The 24,197-nt window shown below is 50.7% G+C and overlaps 1 protein-coding gene and 1 long non-coding RNA gene across 2 annotated transcripts in view; both read left to right on the plus strand.

The window, feature by feature from the left end:
• Nucleotides 1–1,594: 1,594 nt before the first annotated feature.
• FAM174C (family with sequence similarity 174 member C) lies at nucleotides 1,595–9,359 on the plus strand. The gene is made up of 3 exons (XM_075902676.1): nucleotides 1,595–1,910; nucleotides 2,198–2,314; nucleotides 4,992–9,359. The coding sequence occupies exons 1-3, from the start codon at nucleotides 1,651–1,653 to the stop codon at nucleotides 4,993–4,995; spliced, it is 381 nt and encodes a 126-aa protein (XP_075758791.1). The 5' UTR covers nucleotides 1,595–1,650; the 3' UTR covers nucleotides 4,996–9,359.
• A 3,627-nt stretch (nucleotides 9,360–12,986) lies between these two features.
• The window catches only part of LOC142818993 (uncharacterized), a 40,276-nt gene continuing 29,065 nt past the window's right edge, over nucleotides 12,987–24,197 (plus strand). Inside the window, exon 1 of the long non-coding RNA XR_012896680.1 lies at nucleotides 12,987–20,837. This is a non-coding gene — a long non-coding RNA (uncharacterized LOC142818993). The remainder of the gene's footprint in view (nucleotides 20,838–24,197) is intronic.

Raw genomic sequence — 24,197 nt, forward strand, 5'->3', positions numbered from 1 at the left:
TCTTGTGACCCATTGAAATGACGGGATGCTCATACGGCCCTCTCACTAGCTGAGGTTGCCCATCAGTGTTGTGCCACCTTAGGATCGGCCTGTACTTTGCATTGATTGAAGTGGTGGCTTTTGTGATGTGGATGCTTGTTCAACAGAATCTGGGATGAGCCCACCAAATCCTTTACACTGTCATTGATAACTTTGAATTAGTCCTGGTCAAAATCAAATCAGTGACTTATAGACGTTCCAATGTTATGTGTGCACAGATGAGAACCCAGAATGTTCCTGGTTAGTAAATATTTACAGGTGACTAAAGAAGCAAGTTCTTTAAGCACTAGTTATAGAATTCCAGGAATAGATGAATTTTTTTCCATGTTTTTGTTTTAAATCATACATTTGATGTTTAACAAATACTGTAGTAATAATTCTGCAAAGTCTTGCTTCTCAACCTGGAGATTGCTAGCGGGTCTCGGGGGCGTGCACAAACCTTCCCTTTCATTTTTGCCAGAAGGGGGGAGGGGGAGGAGAAGAGTTATGTAACTTTGTGTAACAGGGCTACAGTATAGAAGTTTTGAATCCTAACCAAGGGTAAGTTTCAGCTGACAGGAAATTTTCCTTTGGCAGATTGTCCCCCTTTCTAACCTGCATAATCGGGAATGATGTTTAATGATCCCTGGCTTTAGGTGGAAAGTACGTGATTTTAGTTCCATTCATTGCATCGGAAGGTTGGAGAATGATTGGAGCAGGGGCATTGAATCTGCCTCCCTGTGCTGCAGGAGCAGCCTAGTCTTCTCATCCTGCAAACACTGAGCTAGGTGCTTAATTTTAAGCACAAGAGTAATTCTAATGATCTAGATGGGGGTCATCTGTCGCAAGAATCTGCTGGACATTTTCTGTTTCGTATGTTTTACTGTTCCAATGTTTTTCAGAGATGATGTCTGGTGCTTGCAGGAGAAGGGGAGTGGGCTCAGCCCCCTTCCAATCCTGTGTAAAAAATCCCTTCAATTTTAAGAATCGCGAAGGAAAGCAGTCAGGGCCGTGCATTGCAGAGTTGGTTCTTGTTCTTCTCTGTGTCCCCCTACACCAGGGGTTCCCTACCTGGGGTATGTTTACCCCCAGGGGGTAGGAGAAGCTTGTCCAGGGGATAGGGGGAATATTTGGTAAATAACTAGATGATCCTAATGGAAACATTCCAGAAGCAGTCGTGTCAGTGACAAAAGCTGTGGATTCTAGAGTCTAGAATTTATTTCCTTTCATAGTGAATAGGGGGACGGGAAGGTTTACTAAAAGCCAAGGGGGTACGGGGACTGAAAAAGGTTGGGGACCCCGCTCTACCCCCTCTAGTCCCAGGGCCATTGCCCATGCCCCTCTGCAGCCTACTCCCCCCTGGGTCCCTGTGCACCTCGCTTTTCCTTCCTGACGCCCCCCTTGGCCCCACACATCCTGTGCTCCTCCCAGTGCTTCCTGGCCGCCCCCCCCCCCCACCATGCACCCGGTTCCCCCAGCGCACCCTGCAGTGCTTCTGTACCCGCCCGCCCCCGGAACGCGGCGCGCCGGCTCCGTTGTCCCCGGCCGGACCCCAGGGCGCAGGGCGCCGGCCGGGCCACTTCCGGTGGGCGGGGCCGGCCTGAGAGGAAGCGTCGCTGCTGCGCGCCCGCCATGGCCCCGCGCGCTCCCGCCCGCCGCCTCCTGCTGCTGCTCCTCGGGCTCGCGGCCTGCGCGCTCCCCGGCCCCCTGCGCCCGGCCACCGCCGCCCCCCCCGCCAACGGCACCGCCCCCCCCGGGAACCACAGCGCGGGCGGCGGGCTCCGCGGCCTGGACCTCTGGGGCCCCCCCCTGCCCGCCCTGCGCCGCGGCCTCTACGTGCTCAGCGGCCTGGGCGGCCTCGCCGCGCTCTACTTCCTGCTGCGCGCGCTGCGGTGAGCGGGGCGGGGAAAGGGGGGAGGGGCCGGGGGGGAGGGGAAGCTGAGGGTGGCTGTGGAAGGGGGGAGGGGAAATGGGTTCAGGGCCGGGGGGAGGGGGGAGGAAAAAGGGGTTCAGGGCCGGGGGGGGAGGGGAAGCTGAGGGTGGCTGTGGGAGGGGGGAGGGGAAAGGGGGTCAGGGCCGGGGGAGGATGGCGCTGGGGGGGTGGCTGCGGCCGATGGGAGGGGAGATTAGTACCTGTAAGTTCAGAAGTACCTGTAAATGAGCTCAAAACTGATTTCAGGTTGAAGAAACCTCAGCGGAAGAAATATGGTCTGCTTTCAAACTATGATGAAAATATGGAGTTGGGTTCACTTGACAGCGACGAAGACACAGTATTTGAAACAAGAAATCTGAGACGGTAGGTGCATGTTTACAAGTAGCTAACTGTCTCTTTCAAAAGATGCACAGATCCTGCAGTTGGATCCTTACAAGTGAAACTCTGTTCAGGTGCAAGGGTCCAACTTTGTAGATCCGACTGCAGGGTCAGGCCTTTGGGTTCTATTAATGTTAACAGTCTCAAGAGAACATACACTCCCATATATTTAAGAGTGTGTGTCTGTCTGTCTATGTCTAAGAATTCCTCCTAAAAGATAAGAATTAGGACCACCAAATTCAGTATGCAACTTCCTCGAATCCTAACTCAAAGCAAGGTCAGGGTTTGATTGTATCAGGAAAATGGGATGTGCCTGGAATGGGAAGACGCCAAAAAGAGACAGAATCACAAGGCAGGTGAAAGGTGCTGGCTGGGGGCACCCCTTTATCCCTAGTGTGGAACTGCCGCAGCCCTGAGGTTCTCACTCCTCAGGCACCCTTGGGCGAAAAGGGGGGGCTGAAGCTCCCCCCTTCCCATTTGTACAGAGACATTGCTGGCTGTTTGTCAGGGAGCTGGGGGAAAATGCATAGTTTGCTGTATTCCTCACTCTGGTGGGGGAACGCAGGGAGCAGACAAACCTGGACCCGCTCCAGCCGGGGGCCATGCACCCCTCCCCCAACTGTGCCTGCTGAAGCTGCAGTTGCCATGGAGAAGTTGGGGCTGCCCTCTCTCCTTGGTTCATCCTGCATATTGAACCCCTCACCCAAGACCCACCCCATAGCAGTGATTTAAATGAAGAAAAGCAAAAATTGAGTTAAGGACCTGAGCACTATAGATGATCTTGTTTAGGATACTAAAGGGCCTTTATACATCTGGATTTGTTAGAGACATGCATTAATAATTAGCATTTACAAAACCCGAGAGCAATAGAAATATTGATTTGTTGTTTAACTGGGGGAGGGGAAGTATTTTTTTTGTTTTGTTTTTTTGGAGCAGGGTTTCACTCAGCTTAGTAGCATGGTGCTAGTGCATGAAAACCAGCAAGTAAAACTGAATAGAAACTTACTAACGCCTGCCCAAATGAAATTGACTAGGTTATTTTCTCCCAGAGACTAAGTGAAATGAATGGTAAACAGATTTCAGATCCTTTGTTTTAAGAATCTACTAGGGGCTTTTGATAAGATAAGACTTTGTTAACATTTTTTCCAATGTGAAATTTCCCCTTACTCTGCTTTGCATAATTTTTCTGCCTCCTTCCAGTCTGCAATAGTGATTGGACTTTTCCGCAGTAACTTTTATTGCGCGTATTTCTGCGATGGACCCAGTGCAGTACAATAGGTGATCTGTGTCAGGTAGTTATGTTGCTCTCCTATAGAGGTTGCTCTACAAAGGTCTAAGAGAGTACAATTCAGAACAAACACAATGACATTATCACATAGTGCTGGAATTGATTGTAGAACAGTCCTTTACAAAGATGGAAAGGGAGGGAGGGCATCTGATGTGCACACCTTTCGGACTCAGTTCCCAGCAAAGGAGATGAAGGGACTGATTACCCAGCAATTCGAGCAGCATTTAAGCAGTGTCTGGAGTGCAGGTGTGGTTTCCTGTGCAGTGTGTAAGAGGGCAAAGAGTGCTGTGTGTTCCCCGTCTCTGGTTTAATGTTCTAGCTACTGAAAGTGGGAGACTGAAAACAGTGGCTAGAGGCAGGCATGCTGTGGGCAGGCTGCATGTGAGTTCTCTCTGCATAGCTCTAGCAATGCATATCCCAAAATCATCTTCCCTAGCATCATGGAGTCTCTGCATTGTCTACCAGTGTCCTTCTGTCTGAAGCAATCTGCTCCTCTCTTCACTGTTCTGAGAGCCAAGAAATCTTTTTGCTGCATCTGTACTAACCATGTCAGGCTCCTTTGCATTTAATCAGCTAATGCATGTAAGGCACTTTGAAGTTGTTATTCTTTTACTTGGAATTTTGCCAGATGGAATATTGCCGACTGAACACCTAATAAAGCAAACTCGGCCTTTAACACTGAGCGCCCAGCTCTGCACGACTCTACATTTGGAGGCACGTGCTCTCCTCTGTCTTTGTTCAGAAATCACTTTCTCTTCATTGTGTTCTGTTCTGATCCCATACAGTGTAATAAGAATGCCTAGCTTTTTTATCAGTAGCTCTCCAGGTACTTTACAAGGGAGGCCAGTATCTTCCTCATTTTACAGCTGGGGAAATAGAGGCACAGATGCAAAATGGTTTTCTCAGCAGATTTGTAGCAGAGTCAGGAATAAGCCTGGTCTCCTGAGTTTTCAGTCTAGTGCTTCATCCACTAGACCACACTCTCTCTTTACAGAGAGGAAGCAGTTAATAGAGAGCTCACCCACATGCTTCCTTAGGGGCGTTAAATGCTTGTACAGTATATTAGCTTTCTAGAGTCTCCACAGGAAGCATTCTTAGTCTTAATAGGAAGAACCAATCATGTCCTAAGTCAAAGCAGTCTTTATCCCATTAAGACACGTTAATTTTAGTGCATGCTTTTTGCAGTGGAGTCTTGATAAGTGGGATTGATTCCTTCAAAGTATTTTCAAAGAGGAGGAGAAGTGTGTGTGCATGTGTGCAGCCCTCCTTCAACTCGCTCCCCCTGCCGCCTGCCCCCAGCTATCTTAAGGGATACTAACAATCTGTCAAGTTGTAAATGCTCATTCTGGTGCTTGGATGTCTTCTATTTTCCAGGTGATGTGGGACCTTTGGCTCTGACTGCGAAGTTACAAGTCCACCTGCAGAATCGTCTCACCATTTCCTGGGTTTATTGTTTCTAACTGCCTAAGATGACTGCTAGTTAAGAGTACACAACTTTATAGGTGTGCGTGGGGGGAGGGCTCTACCCCCATTTCCATTGTGTAGAAGAAGGCAGAGTGATGAGATGACAGGTCTTACTGTACTGGGTCGTATGGCTCACACAGGAGGCCTTGTAACTCAGGATGATGAGAATGTGACTATCTCTGGCGGGCTTTCAGTTTCTAACATTCCTAGTGATGGACTGAAGTATTGCAGCCACCTCAGCCTGCCTGTGAAATCTAGTCAATATCCTGTAGACATTCATACCCCTCCTAGCAATGGTTGCAATGAGGCTGAAGTATCAGGTACTTGGATTCTCTCTTGTTGACTACACAATGCTCTTGTAATGCTGATAGAAGATTACTTTTTACTAATTGCCTTTTATAATTGACTCCTCGTCAAGTGATATCAATCTGAGGTCTGGAGCTATTTCTTGTGTTTGGTAATGGGTCTGCCCTGTATTAGGTTAATGAAGCCAGCTTGGAGAATGACTGTGGGGAGGTGGTGGGGAGTGGGTTAGGCGGGCCAGTGTTGCGGTTGCAATTAGTGCCAGTGCAGCAACCCAGAGATGGAAGGGGTACAATGACAGTACAAGTCATTACTTGACTTAGAGAATGAAGAAATCTGTTTACGGCTAAAGGATGCTTCTGGGCCAGGAGAGAGTGAAGTAGTTCTAACTTGTTTGGCTAGACTGTGGGATCAACACACTGTCAGACTGTACCGTTTTATATTGTTTCAAACCAAAGTCCCTTCCTCACAGAGGTGTTGAATATCTACCAAGCTATTGGATTCAGTATCGATGGCATTGCTGACCAAGGTTATCAGGCACAGAAAGACACGGAGGACAAGTCCCTCTGAACACTTCTGAGAAGGACTGTTGGCTGGACTGTTGACCTTGAAGAGGAGTCGAAGCCGGATCTCTATCGACTGCAAATCTAACGCCGCGGCAGTGCAGGGTTCAGAAATAACTCCGGCGTGAGAGGAGCTGTGTCAGTCCATGCGTTGGTGCTCTGGGCTGGGTCTTAGAATAAGCCCAGTGAGCCACAGAAACGTCCTGTTGTAGCATGGCGGGGGGCCCTCTGGGAATGTACTGCAAGTGTGCAGCCAGTGGTTCCGTCCGCGCACCCTCCTCGGATGCAAACGCTGTGGTGGGAACTCTGCTAGCAACAAACCTGGTTCAAGCACAGCATCAGCCCTGGGGCAATTCTGCCATTTTACTGTGGCTCCAAATGCAACAGTTGCAGGGTTCCCCCAGGACTAAAGCATGTGGCTTCAGCCACGGTGCAGTTTATTTGCAAATAAAGGGCCACGCAGCCTTGCAGTCGTAAACATCGCCCCCTCTTGCAGGGAAGAGGGTGTTATTGTTACAAGAATCCCAGCACAGTCACCCGGCAAGATGGAGAATCACCAGCTGGGGTGGTGCTTTACACCGACAGGGCTCTATTCTAGATGCAGGCTAGATGCTTTGGGAGGTGTCTTTGGGATGGCAGCTCCTTTCTCTCTGCAATGATTTCTCTCTTGTTAATGAGGGAGAAACTGACCTGTTATAAAAAGCAGGAAGGAGACTGAAAAATTGACAGTGCCTAAATTGGGTTGCTACCAGCCACGCAGCAGAAGGGATCTCCCTGAGTTGCTGCTAAGTCTTGAACAAGACAGTGTAGGGAGCACTTTGTCCTCTGACGTCATCTACGCAAGGGGCAATATTTCTACTTACCAAGGCATCATGATTAGAAGTGTTGATTTTTCTCTGCTGCTCTCGATACCTCAGCTCTGCCGTAGGTGTCCAGCCTGCCGCAAGGAGCATGTGCCTATTTAAGATTTTAAAAACAACATATTTTTGAAAGGACGACTTTCATATGATCAAATAGCACCTTGGTAGTCACTGATTTCATCTAATTTGTATCTGTTAATGACTGTGTTTGCACCTTTGTACGTTTAACTGATGGAGGGATGACCGTGCTTTCTGTTTTATCTGAGCATAGCTGTCCTGGTTCAGTTTGGCCACTGCTGTCCATTAGGTGATACAGAGAGTTAGGTTGTTTTGATTCGTTTGAATGGTGTTGCCTTCCACCCTTCTAGGGTGGTATTACTTTAACGTACTTGATAATGCCTTGCCTTAACCTAGGGGTGGGAAACCTCAGGCCTAGGGGCCGCATCCGGCCCCCAGCTTGCTTGGATCCAGTCCCTGAGGCTCAAGGCTCCCCCCCAGCATTGGGCCCCGCTGTCCCACCGCTGGGCTGGGGCACACAAAATCTATTAGCTTGGGCTCCCCTAGGCTTTAGTGTGTGAGGGGAATGTGGGGTGCGTCTTTCTCCTTAGTCGAGGCCACGTCAGTGAGGTTTTTTTGTTTGTTTTTATTTTGCTTCTCACTTGTGTGTGGTGACCCCCAACTGATTTTTCTGTGGCTCAGCAGCCTGCAACCCAAAAAAGGTTCCCCACCCCTGCCATAACCCTTCAACTCCCATCATACCTGTGTTCCCCTAAAGCATCTTTCACAGGTCTCTTAAATCGGACACTGCATTGCAGTCCAGTTAACTGTTTGGCTCAGCTCTTTGGCTGTAATGTTCATGGCCTTGAATTAGCTGAGAAGTTTTTATCATCCCTTAAGTTCTGCTTCTCTGTTGCACAGAGTTGGTTTGCAATCTTTGATTTTCTTGGGTCTGCTGGAATATACAATTCTAAGACCATGTTGATTTTAACATGTTAGCAGTTCAGTGATTCTCACGAAAGAAAATGGGACCTTTTATTTTTTTAAATATATATATATATATTTTTTTTCTTTCAATTATTCGGGTACAAAATAAGGGCCAATTATGGAAGTGTTCTAAATGGAGTTCAATGTCCCCATAATAATTAAAAATCTAGATGGTGGTAGGACTGGAACATGTAGCCTGCGAGTTACCAATTTTGCTGATATTACATAGAGTAAATTAAAGTAGATGCCTAAATTCATCTCATTGCAGAAGGCTGGCATGATGCCTATGCCCCATTTAAATCCTCAAAATAAGATGCTGTGCGTGGGTTACTTTTGCCCCCTGTAGAATAGAGGCAGTATTTCCGGGGCTGTGAAGGGGACGCTTGCTACCCAGGAAAAACCCTCTAGCACTTTCTGATTGGAGTCTTTTTTTGACTGGAGACAGATCTGACCTGTGGCCGATTCCAGATTTAAAGCTGATTTAGGCTATTTTTTCACTTAATCCTGCGGAGTGCAGCTTAAATTCTGTATTTTGGAGTCAGTATGTCAGCCTGTCTTGGCCGGTCATAAGTCAAACTTATCTCACATTCCTGCTCTCAGGCTTTTGGTTGAGAAAATGATTGTAACGTACCTTGCGGGAGGAAGTGTGGGTCTCTTGCTCCATTGGGCCTTTGCTTCCTTGCAGCCCACGCAAGGGAAGAAGGGGGAATCGGTGCTGTGGCGAGCTGCTCTGGAAAGCAGTGGAAACGCCTTAGCAGTGGACAGCCGGAGTGAGGCCAGTATAGGCCGTGCAGGGCTATTGCTAGTAATGGCTTTTAAATCTGGACTTGTTCCCCCCACACAGAGGAGTTCAGCCTGGGAGGAGCCTTCTGCCTTCGTTTTAATGATTTTTAAGCATGTTTTTCTGTTCCACATTGATGCCCTGGTCGACTACTTTGCAGCTTTTGGGGGCTTCCCAGAGTTCCCCTGGCAGCGCATCTGGATTTGATGAGTCCTACTCTGTGGTGTTTTGGGAGTGAGTGCCAGGGGCCATTCTCTCTGGCTGCTGCCTCTCACCATTGCCCTGCCCAGTTTGCTCACTTGACCCTGGAGCTTCAGACCCTGACTCGGTTGTTGAGAAAGAGCCTGATTTGCAAGACATCCACGTGTCAGCTCAACACGGACCAACCTTGTGTGCTCCTCTGTCATGTTCACGCAGACATTGCCCAGTGGGCGCGCCCCAGGTAACCACAGTATAGTCTGCCTGAAACTGTTGGGGTTGTTGAAGCCGAAGGCTAATTAACAAAGTTTACATAATTCTCTCTAGTCTGTTTGGGGCTTTGTATCAAGTTATCCAGTTCTGGCATCGAACTGCTTCCCGCTGAACTCCTAGGCAAATTATCTGGGGTTTCTGCTGCCGTTAATGAGATTGGTACCAACTGCAGCTTTCAACGGTTAATGCTGTACTTCTGTTCCATTTGCACATGACTTCAATGAGGCCTGTAGCGCTGAAGTGCTGGGAGGTGGACCTGTGGTCTGACCAGATTGCTAGACAGTCAATAAAAAAGCACTTCAGTGCATAAAGTGTTCCCTCCCCGCTTGATTGTGTTTATTTTTAAACAGCAGCCAGTCTTGCATTCCCTTTTGCTTTCCCTTTGGTCACCCCTCACATCTTCAAACAAGATGAAACGTTGCATTTCAGCAGATTCCTCCCTTGTAGCGACGGTATCTGGTAACCTTGGTTATTCCGAACGGCTGCCTGCAACAGAGGGCCCAGTGCTGGGCTGATCCAGAATATGTTCTGTCTCAAACTCACTCTTTCTAGCATATGCAGTCACTCTTATACCAGTATCCCTGGGCTCCTTGTCTTGCTAAAGCAGGGGAGGGCGCTGTTCTCTTGTCTAGCTGCTCCCTGTTATCTTCATAGAATCGGAGTGCCTGGGTTTTGTCCTTGGCACCCCAAGAGTTAGGGAAGCATGTCCCTGTTGGAGGTGGGGAGCTGAGGTCCAGTGTAGGTCAAATGACAGACCCAGACGTTCACCCGCAGGTCTGGCTGAGGCAGGTTTTCTCACTTCCCGCCCACTGGGTCAGGGTTTCTCAAGCTGTGGGTTGGGACTCAAAATGGCGTCAGAAGGTTTCAAAGGGTAGTGGGGCAGCACCTGAGTGGCTGGCTAGCTGGACTTGCCTGCCTGCTCCTGGCATTGCAATCTCCGGGGTCCTGGTGAATCTCAGATTTGGCCCAGTTACCATGAGGGGAGGCCAAGTTTGATAAGAGCCAGGTCACCCTTCCTCTTGTGCCAGTTTGGTCCAGCCAGAGAAGGGGGGCAAACCTGAGTGGCTCTGCCACCCAGGGGGGTTGCAGCACAGAGCCAAACCCAGCCAGCCGCATCCCCATTGTGAATGAGTGCCAGGCAGGATCCACCCAAAACCGCCCCAGTGCCTCCACCCCCAGGTTCTTTACTGGGTTGTGACAGGCTGTTGACGTTTACAAATGGGTCCTCATCCCGAGAACCACTGCCCCATCTTTCCTTTTCCCAGCAGCCTATAGCCTCCAAAAATGGCAGAGAGGCTACAGATGATTTTAGCATCCCACCCCTATGGCCGCAGGAGCACCAGACTCACCTGGAACAAGGGCAGTGTTAAGGTTAGGTGGGCTGCCTTCACTGCTTGGCGCCTGGTTCACCATCTATTCAATACAAGGTCTCTGTGCTCTGCCGTCTCCTGCAGCCTCCGTTTATTGTGCCTTAGTCCTCTCCACTAATGGCATTTCTTCTATGTCTCAACCTTTTGTGCATTATAAAGATTCTCCTTGCACTGTGCACCTGGCTTTCCTTTTCATCCGGTCACCTCGTCTCTCCACTCCCCTCTTCATGCATATCTAATCCCCTCGGGGCATCTCTAATTTCGTGCCAACTTTATTTCTTAAAACTTTTGTGTCCCATCAGTTCAGTGACGAGAAGAGGGCCTTTGATACATGTACCTCTCAGGGGCATGACAGCCCTTATTCCCCATGGCTCTGCTGGGCAGTTTGCCGATCAAACACCTGATGGAGCCCAAACAGAGGTATTGATCCAGGCCTAGGCCCAGAAACCTGAAATTTCAGTGGAATTTTAAAAATAAAAGTCCGCTAGGTGGCAGTCTTGCACTGAACGTGTCTGTTAGTGGAGAGAGAGGTGTGGGAGGGAATATTTCACTGGACCAGCTTCTGGGGGTGAGACGAGCTTTGGAGGGCTACCCAGCACTGTTCATGGGCTTCAGTGCGATTCGGTAGGTGCTGGTGCCATTTGGCATCCGTGGATTCAGGCACTCGACAAGCACAAGAGGCCGCTCCCTGCCCCAAAGAGGTTTCAGTTCATTCAAGACAGAGACTTGTTGGTTTGGTGCCTCTTGTGCAGACTCCTTGGCTCTATGGTGGAGAGCAAAGTAGGATTATGGGCCCCATTTTGTAATGGCTGGGTATAAGCTGGAGGAGGCAGCCTCTCCCAGCTGCCAGCACGGCCTTGCCTAAACAGTTACAGGTGCGAGGTGAGCGCACGTGTTTTAAAATCCCCATGCAGACAGACCACACAGTTTAATACCTGCTGAACTACTGGAGTTACACCCTCATCTCCCCGCTCCTGCGTGTGCTCGCGGTACTTTGTTACAGGTGGCTGAGCTTGGAGAATGAACCACAAGTGACAATGGTTGTCCTAGAGTTGAGGCACCCAGGGCATGTGCTCAGATACTGCATTGATGAGGGTGGGATAGAACAGTGCTAACGGCACCTTTAAGCTCTAGTGTTGAGCAGGCTGATGTACGAGATGAGAGGGCTGTAGAGGGGAGGATGAAATCTCTACAGGTTTCCCACATATCCATGGGAGCGCTAAATACCTGAGACACCCACTCAGGTGTGAAAAGCCCATTGGTATGTTCTCTGGATGGGGAGAGGTACAGCTTGTGGGAGAGGGTTGGGTCACGCCTCAGCACACTTGTCTGTCCTGATTTTCTATTAACTTACAGTGCTTTGTCTGAAATGGGACGGCAAGCCACTTTTGGAATGGCTGTAAACTCTTCTGGCTCTGCTGTAGTCTGGTGAAAGGCTATTGAAACTGACAGCAGTGCTTCGGAGAGAGGCACTAGCCCCCGTCCCTGCAGTATTACGGAGGGGAAACTATTTTTCATCTTCCTTCCGTCGGCAGAATTACAGAAGCCTGCTATTGCAGGGCTCTAGCTGTGGTTTTCGTGATGAGCATGTATCAAGCGTGCGGAAGGGACAAACGACCGTTTGTGTGGGTGTGTGGTCTGCTAGCAAAATCAAACCCTGGCGTGGGTGGGCAATAAGTGGCCCACGGACCGGACGTGGTTTGCCAGAGTTAGCCCCCCGGCAAGCCGCCAGATGTTTTACTTACCCGAGTGTCTGCAGGTAGGTCCCCTCGCAGCTCCCATCCAATGAGAATGGCCAACGGAAGCTGTGGGCGGGTGCACGTACAGATGCTCAGGTGAACCGTGTCTGGCCCGCAAGTGCTTACTGCCCATCCCTACCCTAGTGTGATCCTGGAACCAAGGAGGTTTTTCTTCATAAATCTGGAAGCCCTCCACGAGGGAGGGTACCTTCCGTATTCTCTGACAGAGAGCAGTGAAGTGGGTTGGAGGGTCATGCAGCAGGCCAGTGGCAGAAAAGGTAACGATGCTCCAGCCTGCTGATTGTCCCTGTTCCCTGCACCGTGCAGCCCAACTGGGAGCATTGCTGCTCAGGGTTCTGGAGTTTCATTTTCTTCTGGTGATGGGCATCGGCATTGTCCAGTGATTAAGACTCGAATTCTGGAGAGGGGGGTTCTGTTCCTGTTCAATTGCATGGCCTTGGGCCAGTGACACCCCGTCGGTGCCCTAAAAGTAGTCCTCTTTCAGGGGTGCCTAGGGTCAGTGTATTAATACTCATTGGCTGTGTCTAGACTGGCCAGTTTTTCCGGAAAATCAGCCACTTTTCCGGAAAAACTTGCCAGCTGTCTACACTGGCCGCTTGAATTTCTGCAAAAGCACTAACGTCCTACTGTAAGAAATCAGTGCTTCTTGCGGAAATACTATGCTGCTCCCGTTCTGGCAAATGTCCCTTTTGTGCAAAAGGGCCAGTGTAGACAGCTGAGATTTGTTTTGCGCAAAAAAGCCCCAATGGCTAAAATGGCGATTGGGGCTTTTTTGTGCAAAAGCGCGTCTAGATTAGCATGGACGCTTTTCCGCAAGAAGCGCTTTTGTGGAAAAGCGTCCATGCCAATCTAGACGCTCTTTTCCGAAAATGCTTTTAACGGAAAACTTTTCTGTTAAAAGCATTTCCGGAAAATCATGTCAGTCTAGACGTAGCCATTGAGTGTCCTGAGCTCCTCAAATTGGAGAGTTACTGTGGTACTAAGAGCCCGTGTTTAGACATTGACCAGGAAAATGCTTGCCTTATGCCGCTGTAAGGGTGCGTCTACACAGCACTGTAACTCCAAAATAAGATATGCAGTTGGAGCCACACAAATTGCATATCTTAATTTGATGCTATTTCAAAATAGCTGCCCAGCGCCAAATTGCGAAATAAAGCCGCTATTCTGAAGTGTCCCTTACGCCTCGTAGAATGAGATTTACGGGGACGTCGGAATAGCGATCCTGAAAGAAGCAGGATGTTAGCTATTTCGGGTTACTCTGGTATCTCAAAATAGCATTGCTATGTAGATGTACCCTAAGTTATTACCTGTCAGGCTAGCCAATTTACCCAACTTTGGAGTGGTCTAGCGCCCCCTGCAGGCTGAGCTTCCCCATGCACCTAAATGTTGTGCTTGTAGCCGTTTATGCGTGTCTAGGCCTCTGCGTGGCAAGGTGCAGAGCATATTTTCAGGTGGGATAGTTGTGCTTACTTGGTTCACAGCTGCAAACATCGCTCCTGCAATGAATAGGGAGTACCGAATCTGCCAGGAAATGTTAGCTTGGTATCCAGAAATCTGCTGTAGGTTCTCTGATGTCTCGTCTGTTCCACTCAACTGAGCCCCTCTCTACAGCTAGCAAGACTCTTCTGTATAAAAAATGAGCTTTACTTAGTTGGCTTTTAGTCTAAATTCTCCTTCTGATCTTTATTTTTCTTCCTTGCAAGACGGAAAGGTGATTGGAAGTGGCATTTCATCCACAAAGGACTCTCCCTTAGAAATGTTAATTGTTGTTTTTAAAAATGTGTAAAGAAGGTGGTTTTGCTCGGTGCGTTTGTGCTTTTCTTCCCCTCTCCCCTTCCCCCAAGGGGCACTGGGGAATAAAAGTATAAAGGAAAGACACGATCGTAACTCCACTGGCAACCGAACAATATTTTTTTGAGTACCACAGCTAATTGAAGAAGGAATTTTTCAATCGAAGGAGGAGTAAACATTAAAGGGGCTGTTGTGCTTTTGATGCATGCTAATGAGTTCGCGTGCACACAGAACCGAGAAGATGTCCCCAAAATTAAACTCAAGATGAATGGCTCAGATGTTACACTTGAGTGTTTTATTTCTTACAGCGCTGGATCAAAGCCACAAGCCAAAGCCCAGGTCCAAGAATACCTGTTGAGAGAGGAAACATGTGATGGGCCAGTACACAACTGGAGTAGGGACCTGGTTCAAATCTCATTGTAATCAATGGCATAATGACGGTCCACTCCTGCATGTGGTTCATTAACTGTGCTGGCTGCTGTGTACAGACTCAGGGGCCTGCCCCTATGGAATTCATCACAGGATCGGGGCCACACGCACAGCTTGGCCCTGGGTTGTGTTTTAAATTGATTGAATTAAGAGGGAGGTAGTCCCTGTGTGGCACACTTTATGAGCCACTCAGAAACCAGTGTTGGCATTTAAATGCTTCCCTGTCCTGTTTGCAACCCACCTATCCCAGATTCCTGCTAGGTCACACAGAACCGGAAAATGAAACTGTCTTGATTTATAGATTTAAGGCTGGAAAGGACCTTTTCGATCCTCTAGTCTCCTGCAGAATGCAGACCAGAGATTCCTGCCTTGAGCCCAGTAATGTGTGGTTAAAATAGAGCTTCTCTTTGAGAGAGCCGTTCAGTCCTTAATTTAGAGTCTCAAGTGAGGAAGCAAAAGGTGGAAGTTCTTCCGAGCATTAGTGGTGTAGTTGTGGCATTTGTTAGCACTGCTACAGAGCTGGGATTTCTGCTTTTGGGGAAGTTGCTCAGATGCCTTGGTGATGGAGGATGAAAACCCAGCTAAATTACAGTGATTAAACCCTCCCCCCACAAAAACCAACCTGATAGTGGCCCCCCTTTACAAAGCAGCGGCCTCTGTCTGCAATAGTATCGAGTTGCATAGGTTGTGGTGTCCTTCCCCTGCAAATACCAATTTTCCATAATTATTTATCATCTGTATTGAGCTGGTGCCTTAATACATTCCTCGGTTGCAGGGCTACTCAACTTTGGAAGCCCCAGCGGCTGCAATGATGCGGCCCTCGGCATGTGCGGTAACTTACGTGTGGTTGTGTATACATGCAAATATATGCAAATAGTTTTTCACGCTGACAGGCATGAATACAAAGATTAAGGCAAGACGACACAACACGCAGGCCCCGTTTAAATCAGTTCTTCTGATATTCATAACGCAATATTTATCCAATTTCCACCCCTATGACAGCACTTTCAATGAGCAATGACAGTCCAGGAATTTAACTACCACCGCGCATCTCAACAGCAGACCATTCTATTGACTCGCTGTTGTGGGGTGTGTTCCCAGTGGAGGCCATGTTCAAAGGAACCCACCTGTGGGCCACATATAGAGCCCCGTGTAAACCCGCACTGCACTGTGGACTGCATGTCGTTATTGCCAGTGGAGTTTTTAAGCTGTTACGTGTACCGCGTTTAAATCTTTTGCCCGTGTTCAAAGCGGAGTCAGGGTTCTCCTGTTGAAATTTTTCCTGATGACCTCTCGAGGTCCCTTCCAGTCCTAGTATTCTATGATTCTGTGCGTCTAAGGCTGCACTGAGGTTTGGTGAAACTTGGTGTGGAGGTGACTGAGTATTCCCCATGGTGGGGCTGCTGCTCTGCCAATAGCTCGGCTTCTCTGGACTGGGCACATTTTGCTGGGATTTGCAGATTTGCCTCATTTTTAGCCGTTCTCTACTATATATTTTAAAAATGTGCATCTGTCTGTCCATCTGAGAGTCCAGCTGTTCAAGAACTCCTCCTAAACAGTAAGGCTACATCTATGCTGCAGGCTCTTTGCACAAGAACTGTTTTGCGCAAGAGTTTCTGTGCAAAAATTCTTGTGCAAGAGCACATCCACACTGCCATGTGCTTTTGCACAAGAGATATGGTTTTGCGCAAGAGTGTCTATGGCAGTGTGGACGCTCTCTTGCACAAGAAAGCTCTGATGATCATTTTAGCCTTAGGGGTTTCTTGTGCAAGAAACCCCTGTTGCCCGTCCACACTGCTTCTTGTGCAAGAGCTCTTGTGCAAGAGGGCTTATTCCTCATGGGGAGAGGAATAACTCTTGTGCAAGAAGCCCTCTTTTCCAACGCTTTACTGTAAATTTACTTGCGCAAGATCGCGCGTGCAGTGTAGGCGCTCCGCAAGGTTTTGCGCAAAAACCTTGCAGTGTAGACGAAGCCTAAGAGCTAGGGCCAGCAAATTCAGAACGCAGCTCCCTCTTATCATCACTTACAACCAAACCCTGACCTTGTTTTGCCAGGACAATGGGCTGCATCTGGAATGGTATTGCATCTCATAAAACCATACAGAAAAAAGACAGAACCACCAGGCAGATGAATGGGGCTGGCTAGGGGCATGCCCCAGCCTATCACCCCCCACGCAGCCTTTAGGGAGTGGGGGGCTGAAGGTCCCCCATGCCTCCCAATTTGTACGGGAGTGTTTCTGGCTATTCCCCTTTGTCAGGAAGCGAGGGGAAGGTGCCCAGTTTGCTGCATTCCTCACTCGGGCTGGGAAGCGCAGGGAGCAGATGAACTTGGACCTGTCCACAGCTGGGGAACATGCAGCCCTCCCTTGGCTGTGCCCACTGGAGCTGCAGTGGCCATGGAGAGGTGCTTCTCGCCTGGCCCCAAGCTGCTGCAGTGAGAGAGGGCCAGTGTTGGCTTCTCTTCTTGGGGCAGCCTGCTTACTGATTTTATTTGCTAGAAAACAAAGACCGAGTTCAGGACCCCAGCAACACCGGGAAAATCTAGTTGTCATATAAATGTCACAAATGATACCTAGAATTGACAGCAGGAACCAAGGCTCCATCAGTTTAAATGCCAGGTATTAGTTCTCCTAGGAACATTTTCTTACAAGTACTTGGGGTCATGGTCCTAGCAAAGGGCCGAGAAACCGATTCTTCTCTTCAGCTATGTCTAGACTACAATGATTTATCGGGAAAAGGTATGTAAATTGCACTCCACGATGTACCGTCTACATTGGGCCAAATTTCAGAAAAAGCTCCTCTTTCGGAAGAGCCCTTCTTCCTCGTGGAATGAGAAAGACAGGGCTTCCGAAAGAGCGCGTAGTGTAGACATAGCCTAGTGTAGACACGGTAGGCTATGTCTACCCCGTAATGTAGACATAGCCTTCCACACCCGACACTCCCAAATGAAAGGCAGGAGGTGTGGTTGAGTTCCTGCCCTCTATTTTGTGTATGGGAGGGAAAGTTTAGTTTTTCTCAGAGGGCTTTTAGACTCCCACCCCTTGTAAATCTCAGGGATTGGCAAGGCTCCTATTCCCTCATATAGGTGAGTGGCTTCTTAGCTGACTTCAATGCTTTGAGATCTCTCAGCTGTTCCTAGGAGAGGCAGGGATGGTGCATCCTTAACTAAGAGCCTCTTTCCCTGCCTCCAAGAGTCTCAGGCTACATCTACACTACGAGTTTTCTCGGCAAAAACCCCTTTTTCCACAAGATCATAAACCTCCTTTTTGGGGGCAGAAGGACCTTGCAGAAAAGGGGTTTTTTGCGCAAAAAGTAAACGTCCACACTGCTTGTTTTGGCGCAAAAACCCCGGCGCAAAAAGGGATCGGCAGAAAATATGCAAATGAGAGTGCAACTCATGCAAATGAGTCCCGCATTTGCATATCTTTTGCCGAGAAAACTCGTAGTGTAGACGTATCCTCCATATGGTGCCTTTGCCATATGATTGTTCTTCATCTTCCCAGTTCTCCAGTCATCTGTGGAGTCTTCCAAAGTAGCCAAGACTCTAATGCAAAATCCTTGTTTTGGGAGGCAGGCTGGGGACAGATTCTGGCCAACTTCATGTCACAGAGCAGGGGGCAGAGAAAGCACTAGCATATTCCTCGCTCCCCCCTCTTTGCAGATCGTGATTAATGATTAGAGACGATTTTTCACCCCTGCCCCCAATGCATTTGCACTGTTTTAAAAAGTACTCTGCTCCCCTCGCTTTCCCACAGCCATTCTCCCAGCTTCAAAAGGTTTACTAATTACCCTAATGAGGTCAGGAGAGACCAAACACTTCTGTCACTTAAAGGCGGAGGAGGGGGGGGAGAGAGTAATCTTGACTTCTGCCCATACTGATCCAGCTGTAAGAAGACTGTGCCTCTCTGTATCTCATAACTCACTGCTTTCAACTCCTCCCTCCCTCCCCCTCCAAATCTCCAAGAAAAAAAAGAAAGAAAGAAAGAAAGAAACTATGGACAGAAGGTCTCAAATGTATCAAACAGCTTTTTAAAAAAAATTCCTTTTGCCTGTCAAAAGAACAAACAGATACACCAAAAACTGTCAGAATTAGTGTTGGAGTAATTGCAGACGCTCTCCAAGGTTAATGCTCCATTAGTGAGTAGCGCTCACACAGCTAAAAGCCAGGAAGAGACAGGTTGTCAAAGGCTTGTTGAAGATTAAAGAGCTGCGTTCCCAGCCTAAACTCTCCTGTGTATGTTGTGTAAGGAGGAGGGGAAGGGGAAGATAATAGCAGCCTGGGTTGGTGCTGTGTGAAGCCACCTACCCTAGCTGACAGAGGTGCAGGGGGAGAGAGACAGACACAGAGCTGGGTTAAGGTGCTCTTTGCCCAGGGCTGCCCTCAATGCCAAAGCTCCCTGGGAACACATGATCATCTCAGCTTTCATTAAAGTGTAAATGACCCCACACGAACACAGCCGCCTCTAGTGGGCCTGGATGCAAAGCCTAAGCACACGCCTGCCTGAGTTTGCAGCGTGCCTAAGGGAACGGCTCCAAGGAGTGTGAGCTGCCCCGTTGCTTTGCAAGGTGCAAGGTGCTGCTGAGCCCAGAGGGACAGGACCTGGCCGTGACGGGAGCCAGAGGATGTGCCGAGTGCTCTGGATTGCAAAGGACGGGTACTACCTGGACCTAGTGGGATGACTTGGTGAGCAGAGCCTCCGCTCCGAATGCCACCGGGGCCCAGTGCTCCTCTGGGGCCAGTTTGATGCTGTTGGTTTTAAATCCAGTTGCCCCATTGCTGGGGGGTTGTGTCCATCGGTGGCGGGGGAACATTTTACAAAGTGGGGGTGCTGAGCCCTCTCACCGCCAACCCCACCCCCAGATGAGGCCCAGAGCAAAGCCCCAGCAGGCAGGGCCAGCAGCTAGGACCCCGGACGCTGACTTCTCAGCTGCTGCCCCACACGTGGGGCGTCCTGCTGCCCCTCACCACATGAGGCTCTAACCAGGACCCCAGTGCGAGGAGCAGCAGCAGGGACCCCGAGTCCTACAGCGGGAGCCTGGGGGCACCCCCCCTCCAGCTCCCAGGCCTATGGGGCATAGCAAGCACCTCCCACTGAGTTACCATCACCATTTCCTGTGGCAGCCACTGGGTTTTCGTGGCGATCTCCTGCCATCGGAGTGAGCTTGCTTCGCCGTGAGCTCTGAGCTCAGCCGGAGAGGTTCCTGCTGTGGATTTAGTATGAAGGCAAAGGCCAGCTGGATCTGTATGACGAGGCAGCTTTCTTGGGGGCACGTCGGCTCTTTTGGATCATCCCAGGTGTATGGAAACAACACAAAGAGACCCCACCGCATGGTACAGCCCCGACCATCTTCCCTGCAGTGCCTCCTCCTGGAAAGGAACACGTGCCCAGCACTACACCAGGGGGCGTTTTTGGAGCAGGGATGAGTCTGGTTTGACTGGGTTCTGGGGCCGTGCCCGCAGGTGGATTTGGGTTTCAGATGATGGTTGTGCTTGGTGCTGTACACACCCACGCCCCGAGACTGTCTCTGCCCAGAGGAGGTTGCAAGAGAGAGAAAAGGGACAAGGGAAACCAAGCCCGGAGGCTAGGTCTGCACCATGAGGGGCGGGTATAAGAGGCAGGGGACGGTAAAGCCTTCCCAAACTGACTGGCCCCGCCCACACGCCCCCAATCTCCCCAGCAGCCATCCCGGAGGTCAAGGAGGCTGGGGTCAGGTGCTGCCCATGCTCTGAGGCTGGGATGGGTGTCTTTCCCATGCTCTGGGGCCAGGGAAGGCTGGGGCCATAGGCTTCCCACTGCGGGGGCTTGGCCCCACGGGGTCCTGGGTGACAGGAGCAGGGCTGGAAGCTGGGAGGGGTACCCCCCACTACCATGGCCCACAGTGGCAGCAAGTCTCAGAGCCTGGGTGGACTGACTTGGGCTCCCGCAGGCCGGAACCGGAGCCTCCCGCAGGCCGGAGCCTGGCAGCAGCGGGGTCTCGGGACGTGACTTGCCCACGTCCCGTGGGAGGCCAGTGGGAAGTTAAGGCTGGACCCCATCGCGGTGCAGAGGTGGTGACGTGAGATGGTTTCCGACAGCACAGGGCTCGCCGGTCGAACAGGCAACGGCGTGACGTGACCAGATCATTCCGCGGGTGCACATAAATGCCCCGGCAGGCGCCATGGTGCCCACGGGCACCACGTTGGGGACCACTGCTACACATCTAGGAACTAATGAGGAGATCCCAGGTCTCCCAACTCCACGCCGGGGGGCTCCAGGGCTGCACCACGCTGCTCCTTTAAAGGGTCAGCTGTGAGCAGGGGAAACACACAATTAAACCTTCCTTATCCTTTTGCTATCTAGATCTAATTTGTAATTACAAGACTGAGGGTCCAGCAGAGCCAAGCAAGGCAAGAGTATTTTGGAACAGCCAAGCCAGGGCTGCTGCTCAAACCATATTGCTTCCGTGAGTTGATTTGCATTCATAATCTTCATTTGCGATTATTATTTCTCCCCCCTTGTGCTTAGTGAGTGATATTAGCATAAAGTCCCTTTTTTCTTGTTTTCTATTCACGCTCAAGGTCAGAGACTTAGCGAGACACGGATGAAAACAATCTCTTCCTCGCCCTCGTTTAATTCTTTGCAGAAATGTGTCCTGGGGATTTTAACATAACAATTGCTGGGAAGGGGGGGAAAGGGCCTGCACAGAGGGCCCTTTCTGTGTTGGAAACAGGAGCTGCCCCCAAAAGAGATGCAAATCCACCAGCGGAGGGGAGGCGGGACGGATCCCAGCACGGCAACTGGCCTGGCTTTTTTCTCTTGCATGCGTGGGCAAATTTAGCGACTCCAAAGGCAGGGTGGGTGGGGCTCATTCGCAGCAGACCTGACGCGGGCGGGAAGCCTCTCCGGCCTGGTGGGAAGCCCTGCCTTGCTGTAGCCCCCTCAGTCCCAACCCCCAGCCTTGCCCTTGCTCTACCCAGTCCCGGGTTCTCTTCATCTCCCCCCAAGCTTTGCAAAGATCCCAGTCTCAGCCTGCCAATCCCTCCAGCTCCAGGCCTGGGCTGCCCCTACACACGTGGCTTTGCCAGTGCCCCTCGGATCCACAGCCCCGATGCCCCTCAATTCTGCCCTGTACAACCCTCTACAATCACCTGGTGCTAAGAAGCCACCGGGCGCCTCCCGCCAGCTCCTCGGAGCTTTTCAAGGGAGTTGTCTCCCTCTGGGTTCGGACAGCGTCCACTGGGGTGGGCTTCCCCTTTTCTCCCTCAGAGGCCTTGCATCGGAGTGATCCCACCGGCTGGGAGTGGCCGAAAGGGGCATCCTGGCCATCGGTGTGAGGGAATCCGCCCCGCAGCTGCCAGTCCCTGCCAGATTCTCGGGAGGGGTGGGGTGAGTCCTCTGACTAGTGCTTTTTACACCAACGGGAGAGAGCTTCCCCCTTGACTCCCTTCTCCAGCCCCATGAGCGGTGGTAGCTTCTCCTGCCAGCACAGCGCTGTCCACAGCCGCGCGTCGGCCGGTGTGACTTACGTCCCTGGGGGGGGTGGCTATTTACACCCCTGCACGACCTATTCTGACCGAAGTGGTGACGTGGACAGAGCCAGGGGTCCCTGATGTTCTTTTCATGTCTCGCTGCTGCTCACTTGCTGGGCAAGTTTCGTGACCTCTCTGTGCGGCCGTTTCCCCATCGATCGAAGAGAGCCCGCCCCTGCACCTCTGGGGCATTGAGGGGTTCCCGGCTAGGGATTTGCAAAGCCATTTGGAAGGCCATTGTTGGAAGAGTGAATCATCGTTTTTCCTGTGTCACTGGCAAAGGGGAGGGCAGCTGCTGGCTGAGCGGTGTGGACTATGCTTAGTGGTTCGGAGCTTTCCAAGCGTCGGGAAGTAACCTTGCAGGCTGTCAGCCCCCGAGCCCTGCCTGTTCAGGAGCTGCTGGGGCTGCGGCGGAGGGAACCCCTGCAAGTCGGTCTGCATGGCAGCTGAAAGCGTGCCCCCCCAGCCTTGGAAGACTGGTCCAGCCACCTGGGTCCAAGGCTGGGAAGCGAGCTCAAGCTGCCGCCCATGTTCCGCTGTCCATGCGGCTGTCTGGGGTGCACTAGCCTGAGCAGAGCTAGCGCCTCGATTTGCCTGGCTGGGAGACGCTCTCCCAGCGGCACTGGGTGCATCCCGTGCTGCAGGAGACGTGCAGGGCCGAACTGGAGCCACCCTTTCCCTCGTGGCCAGCTAGGAAAGCTGGGACCACGCCTGCTGGAACTGGCTGGTTTCCAGCATGAACTCCAGATCTCACCCGCCCCCCGCTGCTCACGAGCCAGAGAGGAATGTGATGTGCTTATGCGGGCATGGTGTGTCCGTATAGACTCACAGTGGTTCCCAAACTTTTTGGCACCACGCCCCCTTTTTGATTTTTGAGAAACCCTTATGCTCCCCCCTCCCCAAATAGCAGCAAACTTGTTGAGCAAAAAACACAAGAAAAGGAACTGACTGGAGCCGAAAAACAAAAATAGCAGCAAAACTATTTGCAGGGAGGACTGACTGGGGGAGGGGAGGGGAGAGCTGGGTTACCTTGCACCCCCCCTGGAATTTCTTCACGTCCCCCAGTTTGGGAACCCATGGTCTAGAGCAAGGCATGTTTCTTCTGGATTTTAAGCCAGAACTGGTATAGTCTGTGGAAAGGGCAAGGAGAGATTTGCCTTTCATCCCTTGAGATAGCTGAGGTTCTTCTTTGAGTCGTGTCCCCGTGGGTGTTCCACTGTAGGGGTCGGGCTCATCCTGGCACCGTGACGAGCCCGACACCGACCGTGGAGCACCCACGGGGACACACATCTCGAAGAACCGTCGTTACTGCACAAGGTGAGTAACTTCCTCTTCAGCTCTTTTAGGGGGGAGGGGAAGGCTAGGAAGTGGCTTGCTTTTTGTGTGGTCGAGCTGCAACGGTTTTCACAACGAATCTATATTTTATAACAATCTCCGGTCTAGACTCTTCAAGGCAGAGTGATTTTCTGTTAAACCTGATGCAGGGATTGAGTCTTGGCAGGTGGCAGTTGCTTCTGCTAATAGCCCAAATGATCTGAGCAATCCAGCCACAGGAATATCGAGAAACTGCCCACAGACGCTGTTAGCGAACCGTCCCGTGGCCAGTCTGGAAGTGGGGGTGGGTGGGATGCATGTGTCTCTGGGCTAAGAGGCTTCCATGTATATTTCCTTCTGGAGGATTAGCTGGCTGGGACTGTGTGTGTTAAAGGGTTGGAGATGTTCTGGTCTGCAGTTTGAGGCTACGTCTACACTGCGAGTTTTCTCAGCAAATAAATATGCAAATGAGGGACTCATTTACATGAGTTGTGATCTCATTTGCATATTTTCTGCCGATCTGTTTTGGCGCTAGGGGTTTTTGCGCAAAAACAAGCAGTGTGGACGTTTCCTTTTTGTGCAAAAACCCCTTTTTCTGTAAGACCCGGATGCCCCCCAAAAGGAGGTGAACTGATCTTGCGCAAAAAGGGGTTTTTGCGCAAAAAGGAAACATCCACACTGATTGTTTTTGCGCAAAACCCCCTAGTGCCAAAACAGATCGGCAGAAAATATGCAAATGAGATCACAACTCATGCAAATGAGCCCCTCATTTGCGTATTTTTTTGCCTGAGTGTTTTCATAAACCAGCCAACTGCTCTGTGTGCTGGGCAGAGCCATGCAATGAGGCTCCTGACTCCTGGGACCTGCAGCTGCCTTGGGGAGAGGAGTGTTCCAGGCCCTGGGTTTTCCAGGCTCCCCGGAGCACCGGGTCAGGTGCTGTCCCCTTCTCAGCACTGTGGGCGTCACGCCCACTCTGGCTG

This window comes from Pelodiscus sinensis, chromosome 19 (assembly GCF_049634645.1).
Source record: "Pelodiscus sinensis isolate JC-2024 chromosome 19, ASM4963464v1, whole genome shotgun sequence".
Lineage (NCBI taxonomy): Eukaryota > Metazoa > Chordata > Testudines > Trionychidae > Pelodiscus > Pelodiscus sinensis.

Bases quoted from the DNA above. Each gene is read 5' to 3' on its own strand.
- FAM174C (XM_075902676.1), top strand. From the start codon at position 1,651: ATGGCCCCGCGCGCTCCCGCCCGCCGCCTCCTGCTGCTGCTCCTCGGG. The intron at 1,911-2,197 runs GTGAGCGGGGCG...AACTGATTTCAG, and splicing joins TTCCTGCTGCGCGCGCTGCG to GTTGAAGAAACCTCAGCGGA.